The sequence below is a fragment of the Salvelinus alpinus genome, chromosome 4 (genome assembly GCF_045679555.1).
Source record: "Salvelinus alpinus chromosome 4, SLU_Salpinus.1, whole genome shotgun sequence".
Lineage (NCBI taxonomy): Eukaryota > Metazoa > Chordata > Actinopteri > Salmoniformes > Salmonidae > Salvelinus > Salvelinus alpinus.
Window position 1 is genome coordinate 37,163,858 of NC_092089.1, and position 18,693 is coordinate 37,182,550.

The 18,693-nt window shown below is 41.1% G+C and overlaps 1 protein-coding gene across 1 annotated transcript; it reads left to right on the forward strand.

Annotated features, from left to right (window-relative positions):
* The first annotated feature begins 3,294 nt into the window (after window positions 1-3,294).
* On the forward strand, window positions 3,295-17,917 carry LOC139573448 (FXYD domain-containing ion transport regulator 6-like). Its single transcript, XM_071396901.1, has 10 exons — window positions 3,295-3,602; window positions 12,193-12,249; window positions 12,417-12,443; window positions 13,071-13,097; window positions 14,850-14,870; window positions 15,356-15,379; window positions 15,978-16,052; window positions 17,078-17,114; window positions 17,403-17,443; window positions 17,566-17,917. The coding sequence occupies exons 2-10, from the start codon at window positions 12,198-12,200 to the stop codon at window positions 17,574-17,576; spliced, it is 315 nt and encodes a 104-aa protein (XP_071253002.1). The 5' UTR covers window positions 3,295-3,602; window positions 12,193-12,197; the 3' UTR covers window positions 17,577-17,917.
* Window positions 17,918-18,693: the final 776 nt, after the last annotated feature.

Below are 18,693 nucleotides of genomic sequence, written 5' to 3' on the forward strand. Positions count from 1 at the left end.
CCTTAGTTTAGTGATGAGCTTTGAGGGCACTATGCTGTTGAACGCTGAGCTGTAGTCAATGAATAGTATTCTGACATACAGTTGAAGTCAGAAGTTTACCTACACTTAGATTGGAGAAATTAAAACTCGTTTTTCAACCACTGGCAAGTCGCTTAGGACATCTACTTTGTGCATGTCACAAGTCATTTTTCCAACAATTGTTTACAGACAGAATATTTTACTTATAATTCACTGTATCACAATTTCAGTGTGTCAGAAGTTTACATACACTAAGTTGACTGTGCCTTTAAACAGCTTGGAAATTTCCAGAAAAGGATGTCATGGCTTTAGAAGCTTCTGATAGGCTAATTCACATAATTTGAGTCAGTTGGAGGCCTACCTTCAAACTTGAAGATGCTGGAAGAAACAGGTACAAAAGTATCTATATCCACAGTAAAACGAGTCCTATATTGACATAACCTGAAAGGCCGCTCAGCAAGGAGATACCACTGCTCCAAAACCGCCATAAAAAAGCCAAACTTCGGTTTGCAACTGCACATGGGGACAAAGATCGTACTTTTTGGAGAAATGTCCTCTGGTCTGATGAAACAAAAATAGAACTGTTTGGCCATAATGACCATTGTTATGTTTGGAGGAAAAAGGGGGAGGCTTGCATGCCGAAGAACACCATCCCAACCGTGAAGCACGGGGGTGGCAACATCATGTTGTGGGGGTGCTTTGCTGCAGGAAGGACTGGTGCACTTCACAAAATAGATGACATCATGAGGAATGAAAATTATGTGGATATATTGAAGCAACATCTCAAGACATCAGTCAGGAAGTTAAAACTTGGTCGCAAATGGGTCTTCCAAATGGACAATGACCCCAAGCATACTTCCAAAGTTGTGGGAAAATGGCTTAAGGCCATCACAAAGTCAAGGTATTGGAGTGGCCATCACAAAGCCCTGACCTCAATCCTATAGAACATTTGTGGGCAGAACTGAAAAGGCTTGTGCGAGCAAGGAGGCCTACAAACCTGACTCAGTTACACCAGCTCTGTCAGGAGGAATGGGCCAAAATTCTCCCAACTTATTGTGGGAAGCTTGTGGAAGGCTACCCAAAATGTTTGACCCAAGCTAAACAATTTAAAGGCAATGCTACCAAATACTAATTGAGTATATGTAAACTTCTGACACACTGGGAATGTGATGAAAGAAATAAAAGCTGAAATAAATCATTCTCTCTACTTTTATTCTGGCATTTCACAATCTTAAAATAAATTGGTGATCCTAACTGACCTAAGACAGGGAATTTTTACTTGGATTAAATTTCAAGAATTGTGAAAAACAGAGTTTAAATGTATTTGGCTAAGGTGTATGTAAACTTCCGACTTTAACTGTAGGTGTTATTTTTGTACAGGTGGGAAAGGGCAGTATTGAGTGCAATAGAGATTGCATCATCTGTGGATCTATCGGGGCGGTATGCAAATTGGAGTGGGTCTAGGGTTTCTGTGATAATGGTGTTGATGTGAGCCATGACCAGCCTTTCAAAGCACTTCATGGCTACAGACGTGAGTGCTACAGGTCAGTAGTCATTTAGGCAGGTTGCCTTAGTTCCTGTGCCAAAGAACACTATTTTATTTTTATTTTACATTTATTTATACAGGTTTTTTCTCATTGAGATAACATCTCTTTTCCAAGAGAGACCTAATGACACAAACAGATCCCACCATGTCAAACCAACAAATGATGTGTCGGCATTTGTAAAATTGTACCGAAACTTCCTGTTTCCATGACAGCTGTCATGATTTCTTTTAAAAAGGTATGACTTTACTCCCATAAAAACTGGATGGAAATGTGGTTAGTGTCACCAAACTGCATTACACTCAAAATAATTCGAATTCAGATGCTAATCTGGTTGACGACACTAGTTAGCTAGGTAACCAAACCCATTATGATTGATAGCTAGCATGCTAGCTAGCTTTACTGCTACATACAAAATAATTGTTTGCAACAATAACAGTCAAGTTAATTCTTATTGAAAGTCTTTAAAACAGTCCAAAACAACATATAAGCCTGTTAGAAAAAATATATATTATGAAATGTACAGGCAAAATGCAAACCACCACAGAATCTGTCGAGATCTGGTTACACTTCCGCATCCAGTTGAGCAGTGGCTCTCCCTGACGGAGACATCCTTGAATCTCGCTCAACATCCACTCGAGGGCTCCAAGATAGACTGTATAGTGCACCTGGACAGAAGGCAAGGGGGAGCCCTCGAGTGGATGTTGAACTTTATGCAGATGTTGAATGTATAGCTCACCTGGACAGCCCCGCCATGGTGAGCCCTTGAGTGTATGTTGAACTGGATGCGGGACTACCGCCTCTAGTTCAACATCCACTTGAGGCTATTACTCAATGACTCGAGGGCTAGGCAGGCTTCTCACAGTAGTAGGCCTACATGGAAAATTCTTGATGTGTGGGATAGCATGTAGCTAACTTTGTAGGGCCCAAGCCAAGTTGGCATAACCTATAACCAAGCGTAGCCTTTTGTTTTCTTTCCAAGGTTTGTAATTTTCTTGTTTTGTTCTAGCCTAATTCCCACTAACCTGGAACTGACTCTGTTCTGTAGCCTCAATTCAAAACTGTTGGGCCAAACTTACAGCTGCTGGGCCAACCTTACAACTGCTGAGATAGAAAAGAGATAGAGATAGAAAAGACTATACCCCACTTTCTGCATGCTTAGGAAATAATTTTACTCCCACTGAATGTTACCTCACTCAGACCTAACATACAGTGCTAAACTTGTTTTGAACTGTGAAATAATTATATGGAAAATAGTCTCAAAATGCCAAATAACTGCACACATGTTTTATTTTATTAAACAGACTAAAACCGATTCAGGGTAGCCTACACAGCCGATAGTGGGCGCTATATCTGCACTATTGTCTAGAATTGACGTGCCTTCCCGGTAATACACTCGTGTCCACCATGGACCGGCTCGTAGTTGTATATAAAGCATCATCCATTCAGCTGCAAAGGCATAATCAAAGATTTGTATAACCAACCCAAGCTAGACGACAAACTGTCGTTTCCAATGGGACCAAATTAATCGTAGTGGGCAGAACAAGCAAGCGTTATAGCATGTATTTTCGTTTTAGGATGGTGCACACCCTAAACTTATCGCGGTGTACAACAAATTGTCCGAAAATGTGAAAATGGTAGTGAAAAACAAACATCAAAATAGAGTTGGTGGTAAGGTTGTTTACCCCTCAGTAGCAGGGTAATTTTGGAGGGCAGATTGCATTTCTTCTCAGACCAACCCCTTACCCCCTCCCCCCTCTTTCCCTCGCCAGACGCTCAAAAATATACCAGACTACGAAAACTTTGCTGGATGTTTCAAGAGAAACATTTCAGGACCAGATTTTCATTAATTTCTGTACATTAAGTACTCTCATTAAATCGTGTTTTATCAGTTTTGCAAAGCGGACTTTTTGCGTCGATAAATTAGAACACTATAAACATTGTTTCTGAAGGAGCGGAGGCAAGGCAGCGACCTAAGCCTTTTTATTATTCATCTAATCTCCACAGTCACCTATTTTCCATTAATTGGACTTCTGACAGGTAATTTGTTTTCATTTGCCATTTACCATTTGCATAAATCTTTTACCAAAAGGCAATTTCCCCCGTCAAAACATGTGAACAACTAGGCTACAACAACGTGACTGCTCTGACAGGCTGTTATACATGTGCTTTGGGGATGAAAACTGTTATTGACCTGTGCGCATAGCTTTAAAGTTTGTATAATTTGCTACATTTATGTAAATAGCCTTGCAAGTAAGCCATGTTTTTCGTTGGTTTAAGAACATTTAGTCTATAGAATGTTCCCCATATCATTACATTTAAACGATTTCTAAATATCTTTGAGAGCACTTAACCATACATTTTGTATTTATTTATTTCACCTTTATTTTATCAGGGAGTCCTACTGAAACCAAGGTATATTTTACAGATGAGTCCTGAATTACACAAATTACAGAAAATACACACATCAAAATATAAATACAAGATGTACATAGAAAGAAAAACATGGTCATAAAAACAAACACATTCATCAGCAATAAGGTCCTCAATCATCTTTCAGGATTGCCCGAGAGACACCAACATATCAAGTTTAAGAGCTTTTAAGCTTGTTCCACAAATAAGGTGCAAGAAAAGTACATCAACTTTTAGTTAACTCATCAAAATGCTTTTTAAAAGACAGCTTTTCATCTATCCAGAAGCCCAGATATTTGTAAACAGGGACATGATCAATATGGACACCATCCAAAGTAAATATCATCAGTTATATTTATGCTCTCTAGAGAACAACATATGCTTAGTTTTACCTGCATTCAATACTAATTTCAGGTCAATAAGGTTTTTCTGTAATACAATGAAGGTATACTGTATGTCAGATAGTGCCTGGTCAACCGTGGGGGCAATAGCATACACAACAGTATAATCAGCCTACAAATGCAGGATAACATTATTTTACAGACATGTTAATATAAAAAGTACAGGACCCAGAATCGACGCCTCTGGGACACCTTTCGTAATTTACAGGTAACCTGATTTAACACCATCAGTAGATACAGATTGAGTTATATCGGCCAAGTGATTTTTAAAACAGTTACATGCAGCTTGGACTCGGGCCAATTGAAGAAAGACTCTGAATTAGCAGTGAGTGATCAACAATATCAAAAGCCTTTGACAGGTCAATGAAGAGGGCAGCACAATGTTGCCTTTTATCCATACAGTAAACCATATAACTAGGGATGCAGCAGAGGTAATGCTATGACCTGGTCTAAAACCGAATTAATGTACATTTAGAATACATTTAAAAGGTAAGAAAGATCTTAGCTGAGAATTAATCAAGGGTTCAAATATTTTAGCGAGGGAAGACCGTTTAGAAATAGCATACATGACATGAACCACTGTATGGCAGCGATCATCAACTAGATTCAGCTGCGGGACGATTTTTACTTGAGCGTATGGTCAGTGGGCCGGAACATAATTACAAATAATTTGTAGACTGCAAGAAGCTCAAACAGATACACTAGATATACAAAAGTATGTGGACACCCCTTCAAATTAGTGGATTTGGCTAGATCAGCCACACCCATTGCTGACAGGTGTATAAAATTGACCACACAGCCATGCAATCTCCATAGACGAACATTGGCAGTAGAATGGCTTTACTGAAGAGCTCAGTGACTTTCAACGTAGCACCGTCATAGAATGCCACCTTTCCAACAAGTCAGATCGTCAGATTTCTGCCCTGCTAGAGCTGCCCCGGCCAACTCTAAGTGCTGTTATTGTGAAGTGGAAATGTCTAGGAGCAACAACGGCTCAGCTGCGAAGGGGTAGGCTACACAAGCTCACAGAATGGGATCGCCGAATGCTGAAGCGCGTAAAAATCATCGGTCATTGGTTGCAACACTCACTACTGAGTTATAAACGGCCTCTGGAAGCAACGTCAGCACAATAACTGTTCGTCGGGAGCTTTACAAGCCTAAGCTCACCATGTGCAAAGCCAAGCGTTTTCTAGAATGGTGTAAAGTTCACTGCCATTGGACTTTGGAGCAGTGGAACACGTTCAAATCAAATCAAACATTATTTGTCTCATGCGACGAATACAACAGGCACCTTATGGTGAAATGCTTACATACAAGCCCTTAACCAGCAGTGCAGTTCAAGAAAGAGTTAAAGTATTTACCAAATAATGTAAAAAATAATACAAAATGTGCAGGGGTACCGGTTAGTCGAGGTAATTTGTACTTGTATGTAGGGGTGAAGTGACTATGCATAGATAATTACAGCGAGTAGCAGCAGTGTAAAAACAAATGGAGGGGGGTGGGGGTGTCAATGTAAATAGTCCGGGTGGCCATTTGATTAATTGTTCAGCAGTCTTATGGCTAGGGGGTAGAAGCTGTTCAGGAGCCTTTTGGTCCTAGACTTGGCGCTCCGGTACCGCTTGCCATGCGGTAGCAGAGAGAAAAGTTTATGAGTTGGATCACTGGAGTCTTTGACAATTTTTGGGGCTTTCCTCTCACACCGCCTGGTATATAGGTCCTGGATGGCAGGAAGCTTTGCCTCTGTAGCGCCTTACGTTCAGATGCCGGGCAGTTGCCATACCAGGCGGTGATGCAACCGATCAGGATGCTCTCGATGGTGCAGCTGTAGAACCTTTTGAGGATCTGGGGACCCATGCCAAATCTTTTCAGTCTCCTGAGGGGGAAAAGGTGTTGTCGTGCCCTCTTCACAACTGTCTTGGTATGTTTGTGGACAACAAGGAACTTGAAGCTCTCCACCCGCTCCACTACAGCCCCATCGATGTTAATGGGGGCCTGTTCGGCCAGCCTTTTTATGTAGTCCACAATCAGCTCCTTTGTCTTGTTCGCAGTGAGGGAGAGGTTGTTGTCCTGGCACCACACAGCCAGGTTTCTGACCTCCTCCCTATAGGCTGTCTCGTCGTTGTCGGCGATCAGACCTACTAATGTTGTGTCGTCAGCAAACTTAGTACTGCTACTACCAGCAGTACTACACCTGCACCTGTCGATGACACAAGTTGTTCTGCTTCCACGAGCACATCCAATGATAACACCAGTAATTCTACAGTTGTTGTGAACCCAGCTACCATGGACACTGACAGTTGTTAATCTGATGCAGCCCGGGAAAGCACCGAACAACAGACAGGGACGTTGGACCATCGAGAGGCGGAAATATTAAATATGATGAGAACTACATTGATTTGGGGTTCACTTATATTGGGAGTAGTGCCTTTCCTCAGCCACAGTGTGTTATATGTGCAAAAGTACTATCTCACAACTCGATGAAACAGGCATTTAGAAACAAAACATGCCAATTTGTAAAATAAGCCAAGGAGAGTTTTTTGAGCGAGAATAAAGATGACTTTCGATTACTAAGACATGTATAAAAGCAACAAATACCATTAATATGAAGGGGCTAGAAGCGTCGTATATGGTGAGCTACCGAGTGGCTAGGACAGGCAAGCCCCATACTATTGTGGAAGACTTTATTCTTCCTGCTGCCACGGAGATGGTTGGGACAATGCTGGGGGGAAAGGCCCAAAAAACTATACAGACAATTCCTTCATCAAACAACACTGTTTCACGACGCATCAGTGACATGGCAGGAGATTTTTAAAACAATTACTGCTTCGCATACAAGCCATATCCACGGCAGTGTCCACGTTACTGCTGCATGAGTCAACAGACGTGGTGGGCCTGGCACAGCTTTTGGTATTTGTCCATTACGTTTATGGGGGGTCAATTAAGGAAGACATCCTCTTCTGCAAATCACTGGAAACCAGGACAACAGGAGAGGATATTTTTAAAGTACTGGACAGATTTGTGATGTCAAATGGTCTTTGGTGGTCAAGATGTGTTGGTATCTGTACTGATGGCGCAAAAGCCATGACAGGGAGACATAGTGGAGTGGTAACGCGCATGCAAGCAGTTGCTCTCAATGCCACTTGGGTACACTGCAGCATCCACCGAGAGGCTCTTGCTGCCAAGGGAATGCCTGACAGCTTGAAATACGTTTTGCACACCACAGTGAAAATGGTTAACTTTGTTAAAGCAAGGCCCCTGAACTCTTGTGCATTATCTGCACTATGCAATGATATGGGCAGCGACCATGTAACACTTTTACAACATACAGAAGTGCGCTGGTTATCAAGGGGCAAAGTATTGACACAAGCTTAAAGTTCTCTTTACTGACCATAATTATCTCTTGTCTGACCGCTTGCATGATGACGGAGTTTCTCACACGACTGGCCTATCTGGGTGATGTTTTTTCTCGTCTGTATGATCTGAATCTAGGATTACAGGGACTCTCCACTATATTCAATATGCTGTACAAAATTGAGGCTATGATTAAGAAGTTGGAGCTCTTCTCTGTCTGTATTAACAAGAACAACACACAGGTCTTTCCATTCTGTGCTTCCTTTGTGGCAACAGTTTGGGGAAGGCCCTTTCCTGTTTCAGCATGACAATGCCCCCGTGCACAAAGCGAAGTCCATACAGAAATTGTTTGTCGAGATCAGTGTGAAAGAACTTGACTGGCCTGCACAGAGCCTGACCTCAACCCCATCGAACACCTAATTGCCCAACATCAATGCCCGACCTCACTAATGCTTTTGTGGCTGAATGGAAGCAAGTCCCCGCAGCAATGTTCCAACATTTAGTGGAAATCCTTCCCAGAAGAGTGGAGGCTGTTATAGCAGCAAAGGGGGAACCTACTCCATATTAATGCCCAAGATTTTGGACTGAGATGTTCAACGAGCAGGTGTCCACATACCTTTGGTCATGTAGTGTATAATATTTGAGTAAAACATAATCATTTCAAACCTTGCTTAAATTTGTATATGGTCACATATCTCTTCATTATGCGTGGGAATACTTTGGATGAGATTTACAAAATTAAAATCACTTGGAGCTGATTTGCTTTAGTTTTTACAGTCTTTTATGTCCAATAAACTCATTTTAAATACTTTTTTTTTTGCTCAGAAAACTTGGGTGGTCAAATAAAATCACCCGCGAGCCACATTCGGTCGCAGGCCAGCAGTTGGCGTAGGCCTGCTGTACCATAACTTTTCACAACTGACTGGCTTTACAGTTTCAGTGCTTGTAGTAGGTAAGTCTACTTTTCTTACTTTTTATTTGTCCTTTTCAGTTCAGGCAAAATGCAATAACCTCAGCTACTTCTCATGCCTAGAGAGTTGTATCTGTAGCCTAATGGGCTAGATAAAAACCATGACTGAGGTTAAAAATATTATCTAAGAATAACTTAGTTTAAACTTTGTTTACTTGAAGGTGAGCCTAGTCTTCTTTAAAGTAGAATGCTGTAACAAACACGATTATTGGCCTTTGCTATAACTCTTGCAGCATTTGGCAGATTAAGATATTGATTGGCAGTCCTTTGTTGTTAGTCCTGTTCTTAAGCCCTGGTTTGAGTGTTTAAAACCCTGTATCTCTCTAAACCATGCCACACTGCTCCAACTCAGAGACCATAAGTATGAATAGTTTTCGTTGCCTTATGGAACACCTTCTCTATGCCCTGGGCTAGGGATGGAACATATAGGGTCTGTGCCAAAGGATGAGCTCTGATCAGAGTCATTGGGGCTAATCGTTTTAATGGCTATGTCAAATTATTATGTTAACTACAGTGACGGCTATCTGATGCCCATCACAGTATGGTATTTCTCATACTAATGTATAGTATGAGTTCTGCCACCTCATTTGCTGCCAGAGTAGTTCTTAATGATCATATTTAAGTTGTACAGAAGTTGTACAGAAGTCCTGAGGACAGTGACTTAATATGACAAGTGATGCAATGAATACATAATTAGATATATAATATGGCTAATTTGTATGTTCACCGTTCAATTCTCACAAAATCCCACAATCATGTTCTGCACATGAATCAAATGTGCTCACAGTTCCCTAGAGATTAGTGTCAGGTGAGTACATTTTTCTGCAGCACTCCAACAAACAAGATTTTGTTCAAAGAAACATTTAGGCTTATCTGCTGTCTGTAACAAAACTCAGGACACTTTCTGCCTAGGGTGCCAATGCCTCCACAAAGAAAACTCCAGTGTGGGAGTTTGGTTTAAGAGCCACGGCCAGTTAACACTTGATGTGAAAATCTAGAAGGGCTTGGACGAACATCTGTAGAAAGAATGGCCTATGTGTGAAAAACAAACTGTAGCGGTATGCGGCATACCGTCGTGAGCAGTGACTGCACATTCCAGCTGAGAACAAAAAAACTGCTGAGTTACAGTGCCTTCAAAAAGTATTCACACCCCTTGACATTTTCCAAATGTTGTTGTTACAGCCTGCATTTTAATGGATGAAACTTAGATTTAATGATATCTAGATATAATGTCAAAGTGGAATTATGTTTTCTATTTCTTTTTTTACAAATTAATAAAAAATGAAAAGCGGAAATGTCTTGAGTCAATAATTATTCAACTGCTTTGTTATGGCAAGCCTAAATAAGTTCAGGAGTAAAACATGTGCTTAACAAGTTGCATGGACTCACTCTGTGTGTAATAATAGTGTTTAACATGATTTTTTGAATGACAACCTCATCTCTCTAACCCACACATACAATTATCTGTAAGGTCCCTCAGTCAAAGAGTGGATTTCAAACACAGATTCAAACACAAAGACCAGGGAAGTTTTCCAATGACTCGCAAAGAAGAGCACCTACTGGTAGATGGGTCAAAACATTTATACAATTTTTAAAAAGCAGACAATGAATATCCCTTTGAGCATGGTGAAGTTATTTATTACACTTTGGATGGTGTATCAATACACCCAGTCACTACAAAGATCTACGAAGTTCCTAACTCAGGAAGGAAACCGCTCAGGGATTTCACCAAGAGGCCAGTAGTGACTTTAAAACAGTTACAGAGTTTAATGGCTGTGATACAGTAAGAGAGAACTGGGGATGGATCAACATCCTTGTGGTTATTCCACAATATTAACCTAATTGACAGTGAAAAGAAGGAAGCCTATACAGAATAAATATATTCCAAACATAATCCTGTTTGCAACAAGGCACTAAAGTAATACTGCAAAAAAATTGTTATGTTTGGGGCAAATCCTATACAGCACATTACTGAGTACCACTCTCCATATTTTCAAGCATAGTGGTGGCTGTATCATGTTATGGGTATGCTTGTAATCGTTTAGGACTAGGGAGCTTTTCAGGATAAAAAATAAATGGAATGGAGCTAAGCTCAGAGGAAAACCTGGTTGTCTGCTTTACACCAGACACTGGGAGATGAATTCAGCTTTCAGCAAGACAGTAACCTAAAACACAAGGCCAAATCTACACTGGAGTTGCTTAATAACTAGAAGAAAGTGAATGTTCCTGAGTGGCCAAGTTACAGTTTTGACTTAAATCTACTTGAAAATGTATGGCAAGACCTGAAAATGGTTGTCTAGCCATAATCAACAACCAATTGGACAGAGCTTGACGAATTTTGAAAAGAATATTGGGCAAATGTTGTACAATCCAGGTGTGGAAAACTCTTAGATATTTACCCAGAAAGACACTCAGCTGTAATTCCTGCGAAAGGTGATTCTAACATTTCTTGACTTAGGGGGTTGAATACTTACCTAATCAAGATATATTAGTAATTTATTTCACTATATTTTTTAAATATATTTTTTTACAAATGTTCGAATTTGTCTTCCACTTTGACATTACATAGTATTTTGTGTAGATCGTTGACAACAAATTACAATTAAATAAATGTTATCCCCACTTTGTAACTAAACAAAATGTAGAAAAAGTAAAGGGGTGTGAATACTTTCTGAAGGCACTGTATGTCTTTAACCCCCTGACCAAATATCAAGTGCAACTCAACCCGGGTCTCTCCTCCCTGCACCCCAATACTGCCAGGACAGGACACCCGTGTTCTACGGTGCAGAGACTGAAATAGCCCCCTCTTCCCTTACCCCGAGTCAGGAGCTAAAAACATAAAGAGATCATGGGAGAACTGTTTAAGTCTAGCAGCAACAGACCATGGCCTCCATAACAGGTCAGCTATAAGATCACAAGATGTTGGGGTTATTTGAAAGCGTCACCTCAATGTTTAATTCCTCCCCACGGTCATGGGCACCAACAAGGAATGTGAAGTCAAGAATAATTCTATAGATGTACCTTTTCCCTGTAGTTTCATTTCTTGAGAGAGATTGGTGTGATTTCAAGAACAGTCCTTTCTTTGATAGTGAAGTGTTAAAGTTGCAGGGTGTTGTGACTAGCTCTGCTGGTCCCCTCAGATACAAAGCTGTATGTGTTCAGCAACAAGGCTGATGTTAAACCACTGGGATCTGCACCTATTCCCCCCACAACCAGACCTGTCAGACACTGGTGGTGGGAGAACTTCAACACTCCTCTGGTCAGGACAACTGACAAGCCTGTTATGTTTCCTCATTATGAGCCCAGAAGTCTTTCCATTACGTTATGCTTGAAATATGTAATTGTCATGTATCAACCTCTGAGTCCCCCCAGAGGATTGAACTTGGTTCTCCAATAAAGTATTTGCTTTCTGTTTTGCCATTTTTCTCCTACACTTTCAGTCGATGTCTTTGGGAGGTCCTTCATGTTTCTGGTGGTTGTTTCCCTTTGTCTCCAGGTGACATGGATCTCTCTCTGTTGGTGGCTTTCTGCGCCTGTGTTACTCCTGCTTTGGGTGAGCTTTTTCCTTTCACTCTTTTTTTTGTTTTAGCTTCTCTCTCAAATACTTGACCCCAGCACTTGAATGGTGACTGAGGGGCATTCAGTGTGGTTGAGGGAAGTGTAATGTTTTATTCAGAGTGCCAGTGATTAAAGAATGAGCTGGTCTGTCTGTACTAACAGGGTCAGGATTTGGCAGGGAGATGCCAGGTAAGTTTGCAGTGCATTGGATGCCTCAGTTGTGTCAAAGGAATGAGAAATGCAGTCTGTCTGCCTTGGAATGGACACAGAATGCATGGCCGTCTTTGTTGTTGGCTTATCAGTTGCCCTAGAGCAGTGTTTCCCAGCTCCAGTCCTCAAATAACCCCTTGTTTTTTACAGTACACATTTTTATTGTAGCCCTGGACTAACAAACCTGATTCAACTTGTCAACTAATTTCACACTTTTCACACTTTTGTTTTAACCCTAAATGGGCACACCTGATTCAATTAGTCAAAGGCTTGATGATTAGTTGACTAATTGAACCAGGTGTGTCCATTTAGGGTTAAAACAAAAGTGTGAAATGTCTGGGGGGTGGGGGGTTGGGAAACCCTGTCCTAGAGTATGGCTGTCTTTAGAGAAACTGGAAAGGTCATTCACAGGGTGGTGTTGTTCAGCAGTGGTGGCTGAGTTAGTGGGGGGTTGTTCCTGGGGCATATATAATTTATTATTTTACAGTGTTGGCCAATGCATGTAGGGGAGACACTGCAGTGTGATATTTTAGCAAACTTGTAGTGTCTTAAGAGTGCCAGTGATTTAAAGAATGAGCTGGTCTGTCTGTCTGTCTATAATAACAGGGTCATCTATAGGCAGGGACATGCCAGGTAAGTTTGTTTTATTGGATGCCTCAGTGTTGTCATAAAGGAATGAGAAACACGGTGTCTTTGGAATGGGCACTGAGAATGCACAGCCATATTTGTTATTGGCTGGTCAGTTGCCCTAGAGCAGGGTTTCATCAAACTCAGTCCTGGGGTCTCCCCTGGGTGCACATTTTGTTTTTTTCCCTAGCACTACACAGCTGATTGAAATAACTCCTCGTCGGGGTTGCAGGACCGAGTTTGGGAAACTCTGCCATAGAGCACATGTGTCGAACTCATTTCATGGAGTGTCTGTGGGTTTTCACTCTGCCCTAATTAGTAAAGAACTCCCCTCGCCTGGTTGTCTAGGTCTTAATTGAAAGGTTAAAGCAAAGACCAGCAGACACTAGGCCCTCCATAGAATGAGTTTGATATCCCTGCCCTAGAGTATGGCTCTCTGTAGAGTAACTAGCTTTGTTCTGTCTGTACTTACATATTGCGTAACTATATTTATTTAAATACTATTGTGTAAGGATTTCAAGTTATGATTAAATCCAGTTCATTTGAAATGGGCTCATCTAGACTGGTGTAAGAAAGAGCCTTTGCTTTCCTGGCCAGGATTAGCCTTTTTCTCATGTGAGGGATTTTAGTAATCGGTCATTTGGTGTGCAGCCAAGCCTCCCATATTGTAGTAGCATGTGGTGCTAGGCAGTCCTACACTGCACTTTGGGTTGTGTTGTGCTGACTTGTTCCTGAGCAGATTGCCCTACATTAGTAGTTTTTCTCCACAGTCAACAGGGTGATTTGAGCAGGATATGAGTTCCCCTGGTAATGGAGAGGAATGACACCAAACGGAAGTGTTTGTCGGACATTAGGCTTATCTACTGCACCATAAAAAGCCCTGCTGGCTCGGGTTGTCGTTCTGACATCCTTTAGAAGAAAACAAAATGAAAATGTCAGCAGATATAAGATGAGACAATCAGAGGAGCATTTCATTGTTAGAGCTGAGCAGTGATTAATTGTACTACACCTTGGAATCTTCCAAGAAGTGGTTCTATTACCTCTGTACTCAACGAAGCAGGAGCCATTTATTTGTTATTTGGTGATCCAGATAACGTGACATCCATGTGATTTAGATTCTTAATGGTATTGTGAGGAAAGATGTGACATTTGGTTGATTCTCAAATGGTTTCTCGCTCTGCACAAGCCAACGTGCGTGTGCGCACACACACACACACACACACAGTGAAGTCTGCTTTATTACAGCACCTACCTGAGCTGACATGGGTTACTGGCCTTGGGAAATGACTGCAGAGTGGGTATGGTTATTAATGCATCAGGACTCTGTGGTGTCTTGCATCATTGTAGCATTTCCACTGCTTTCAACAGAGCTGCTTATTGTACACTGCGTTTTGCTGCTTCCCCTTTACTCTTCTGAGGAGAGAGCCACCTGAGTGTTGCCATATTGTATTTAAAAGCATGCACTGTGTATCGCATCACCCAGTGGTGTAATCTGTAAGTGCATGCCCCATTCCTAAACTTTCTGTACAAGTGGACCATTTTATTATTTTTTTCAAGCACAGAACACTGGTTGTAGTCTTTACGATCATGTGTACAGTAGTCACTATTTACATTCAATGTAAACCTCTGGAACACTTGACTACAGTTCTGAAAGTAAACAGAGCCTAAAACCAGTTATGAAAGCTTTGTAGTTCACACCAAGCACAGTCAGAGCTAATGTCTGTCAATCACTAATGCTTTCTGTCTTTTGTTTTCCAGCATTGACGATGGATGAAAAAGGTAAAGGTTTCTTGTTTCAAATGAACATTATTGTAGCAATTGTATTTCACTTTTAAAGAGCATGTTGGCAAAGAGTTAAATCACATACTTTTTGGTCACTCGCCTTTTTCACACCAGTTGCACTCAACTCAGTTGACGTTTGAATTAGTTTAGCTCCGAACAGGGTGTGTAAGTTTCTATTGAAAGGGACCACTATGAATGTGTGTGATTTAAGGAGATGTAATTCCCACTAGGGACACAATGTTTTAGAAGTCTCCCAGTGGATCCTTTACAATGCATTCCATCTGGCCTCATGCGCAGCTCTGTCTTCAATCTGCTTTGGCTGGCGAGGGGACAAGTGGCCGAGGGGACAAGTGGTCTAATGTCCCTTTTTTTAATACTATAGCTGCAATTTCAGTGTAGATTGACTAACTGTGAATAATAACATTCTACAAAATGCGGTCACTCACTAAATGGATCTGGTTTTCATGTATTCCCCCTCCCAGACTATGATGCTGCGTTTCACTATGGTGAGTGGGGGATGGATCAACATGGACTAACTCCACTGGGGGCAAACGTGACACTTCTCATGAAATATCTGGGAGGTCAAGACGGGCTCGCGTTTTCCCTCCATTTTTCCAGGAGCGTCGGAAAACATTGACCCTTCGGGCTACGCTTCCGGAGTTCAACTGGCAAACAGTCCCTCCCACTCTGCTGTAGTAGTCTCATTTCTAAACACATCACAACCATAATAGAGATTCTGTCATCAAACCCGTTCATTGCTCTATCCTGTCTTCAGTAGGTCTATGCATTCACAGACACATTATAGGATATATTACAGTGAATATCCTTCCATGTTTGAGGCAGTAATATCAGTCAGAATATAGATATCTATAGATGTGAACCTGATGGATTCATCAATTGTGACATATACAGTAGGAGCGTATGTTTGAATTGTCTCAGGAATGTGATTGATTGTTGTCATAATTGCATAGCTTTGCTATGCTGTATACATCCTAAGAGGGTACGTATGTACTGAATAAGATGTTTTAAGTTACACTGTGCCTTGCATACGTTCTGTAGTATTGGGCCTTAGTGTGTAGGGATAAAAATGTATTTCTGTTTCAGACTATGAATCTCTGAGGATCGGTGGACTGATCTTCGCTGTGGTACTGTTTGTCATGGGCATTGTCCTCATCGTCAGTAAGTCTGTCGGCCCAACTACGATTATATTTAAAATACCATTTGAAGTATTACACTTCTATTGAAATGACCCATTGAAATAAGATTTGATTAGTCCCATAAGTTTATTTCTACTGTACCAATCTCATTCCATAATTATTGTAGTTCTGCGCTGTTCAACATGCTGATCCATTGGACAGCCCCTCTTTACCAGTCCAGTCCTTATAAACAAGCCTGGGATCAGTTACTTGCTGGGAGCTGGGATGCAGGCCAACATGCCTTGCACAACGCCCAGACCCCCAGGACACCCAACACCTCTCTACCCTGTAGACATCTTCACATCTAGGGCACTGACTAAAACTGGCCTGGACACTATGCAGTCTTGTCCCCTCCCTCCTCATCTCCTGCCCTTGCCCTCATCCACCCCATCCCAGGCATAGCTGGAGACCTCCACCCACCCTAACTCTTACTCCAGGCATCCATTACATTAATCAGCCCATACACTAGTCATAGATATCACAGGGGACAGAGGGAGTGCCCCCTCTCCTGCTACTGCACATGTGCAAAGAGAAGGCTTTGGGTCTTTTAGTGTTCTGTACAAATAATCATTTAGAATAATCAGCAGTTAGTTTGGATATGTTTTACTGGATAGCATAGGTTCTTGTAATATTCCAACTTCTATACACATCAGTTGCTGAAGTATCTTCATTCTAGTGTTAGTTTAGCAGGCAGTGTCTTCATTCTAGTGTTAGTTTAGCAGGCAGTATCTTCATGCTAGTGTTAGTTTAGCAGGCAGTATCTTCATTCTAGTGTTAGTTTAGCAGGCAGTATCTTCATTCTAGTGTTAGTTTAGCAGGCAGTATCTTCATTCTAGTGTTAGTTTAGCAGGCAGTATCTTCATTCTAGTGTTAGTTTAGCAGGCATGTGTCTTTGACATCTAGGATGGAGAGAGTTCTGTCAACTCAGGCTATCCTCAGAGTATATCAGCTTTCCATCATAGTATTTCTTTTTCACACTAATCTCTCTCTCTCTCTCTCTCTCTGCAGGCCGGAAATGCCCATGCAAATCAAGTCCGAAGTCACGGTAAGTTGGGCAAAGAAGATAGTGTTGATTAAACATGGCAGAGAAGACATTAACTGAGTTCATTGTAAGGCTATTAAAGTGTCATCTCTAGACTCTAAAGAGGAGCTTTTATAATATTCTTAACAGTTAGAAGCTTCAGTACTCAGTTTGATTTTTAATACATTTCCCCTCTATGTGTTAGGGTTTAGATGGCTTGGTTATGTACTGTATACTTTTTAATCACTGTCCAAGTAGTGATTTTGCTCTAGTGGTTTACCTGTTAGTTTGTTTTCAATTTTCCTCTCTTAGGCCTGCTGGAGTACCTGAGGCAGAGGCAGGGGCTGTGACAAGTAAAAATCATCTATATCTTTGTTTTCATTGCCATATTGGTCTTTATCAAATGTCTGATTTGTATGTATCATTTCTATTTATGAAACCAATACATCTCATCATGACACCTATCTGGTCTCAGGTCCCAAGTGATGTGAAGTCTCGCCACCAGGCGGCAGCATCGGACAGTAGAGTGCTACTATGGCCGTCTCCCAGAGCACAAGGCTCCTTTTTTAAATTCCATCCTGCTGATATGTTCTCTTGACATCTTTTTTTGCTTTTCTCTTTTTTTCTATATGGATGAATCTACAGCGACAGTATTTTGAGGATATAATTGGTTGATGCAGTAGGGTTGTTTAATTGTAGGCTATATATTACACCTGTCATACGTGATAGACACACATTAACAAGCGATTTTTGTAAGTTATAACTTGAGTATGACTATTTTAAATTGTAATTTTTCCACACTGAAATAAAGTGATGTACATGGGTAATTATGTATTGTGTTCCAACTTTTCCCACTGTCAGTCACTGGCATAGACAGTCTCCCTGTCAATCACTGGCACGGTCTTGTCCCAGTAGTGCAGTTCTAATGGGTATGCAGCACACCCGTTTTGCTGATGTTGCACCTTTCTGCAGGCAATAGTAGATGAATTCATTCAACCTTCTAACAAGTGCAGCAACATCAAACATGCTGTAGCCTATTCTTTAGAAACATTGTTGCATGCTAATCTGTGGCCTATCATTTTATAATGAAAGTAACTCTGCTCGTGATATATTCTTGGCCAAAGGAGGTCTAGCTGCAGGATGGATGAGGCAGGGGACCTTTCAAAGACAGTTTTTCAATAGTGTCAGATTTATTTCCTTTATCTCGGAAAGTGGCCACATTCAAAAGAAGAGGGGGGTTGACTGCATAAGAGACCGTTTTATCATGCCATTAGAAAAATACTTGAAATCATAATTCCCATTTGAAATGAAGAATTTCCCTAAATAATCTTGGTCACTCAAATATAGGTTAACTAAGGCATTCCTTGTGAAATAATGTAGCTTATTAAACTAGAGGCAAAATGATTGCATAAAATATCGCATACATTTTCTGCCTACACCATCAGGGACTTGCAGATGTTTTGTTCTGTACTATACATTTACTCTGTATTTTTATATAGATGAGATGGGAATTCCTTTGTGCACAGCCTCTCCCTTGTTGCTGTGTTGCTAGGGATATCTTCCCTCCTCGTGCCGCATTACAGGAGGAGAGACCTGTTAGCGC

Coding starts and splice junctions, on each gene's coding strand:
- LOC139573448 (XM_071396901.1), top strand. CDS start 12,198: ATGGATCTCTCTCTGTTGGTGGCTTTCTGCGCCTGTGTTACTCCTGCT. Junction 12,444..13,070: donor ATTTGGCAGGGAGATGCCAG/GTAAGTTTGCAG, acceptor CTATAATAACAG/GGTCATCTATAGGCAGGGAC. Junction 13,098..14,849: donor TATAGGCAGGGACATGCCAG/GTAAGTTTGTTT, acceptor TTTGTTTTCCAG/CATTGACGATGGATGAAAAA.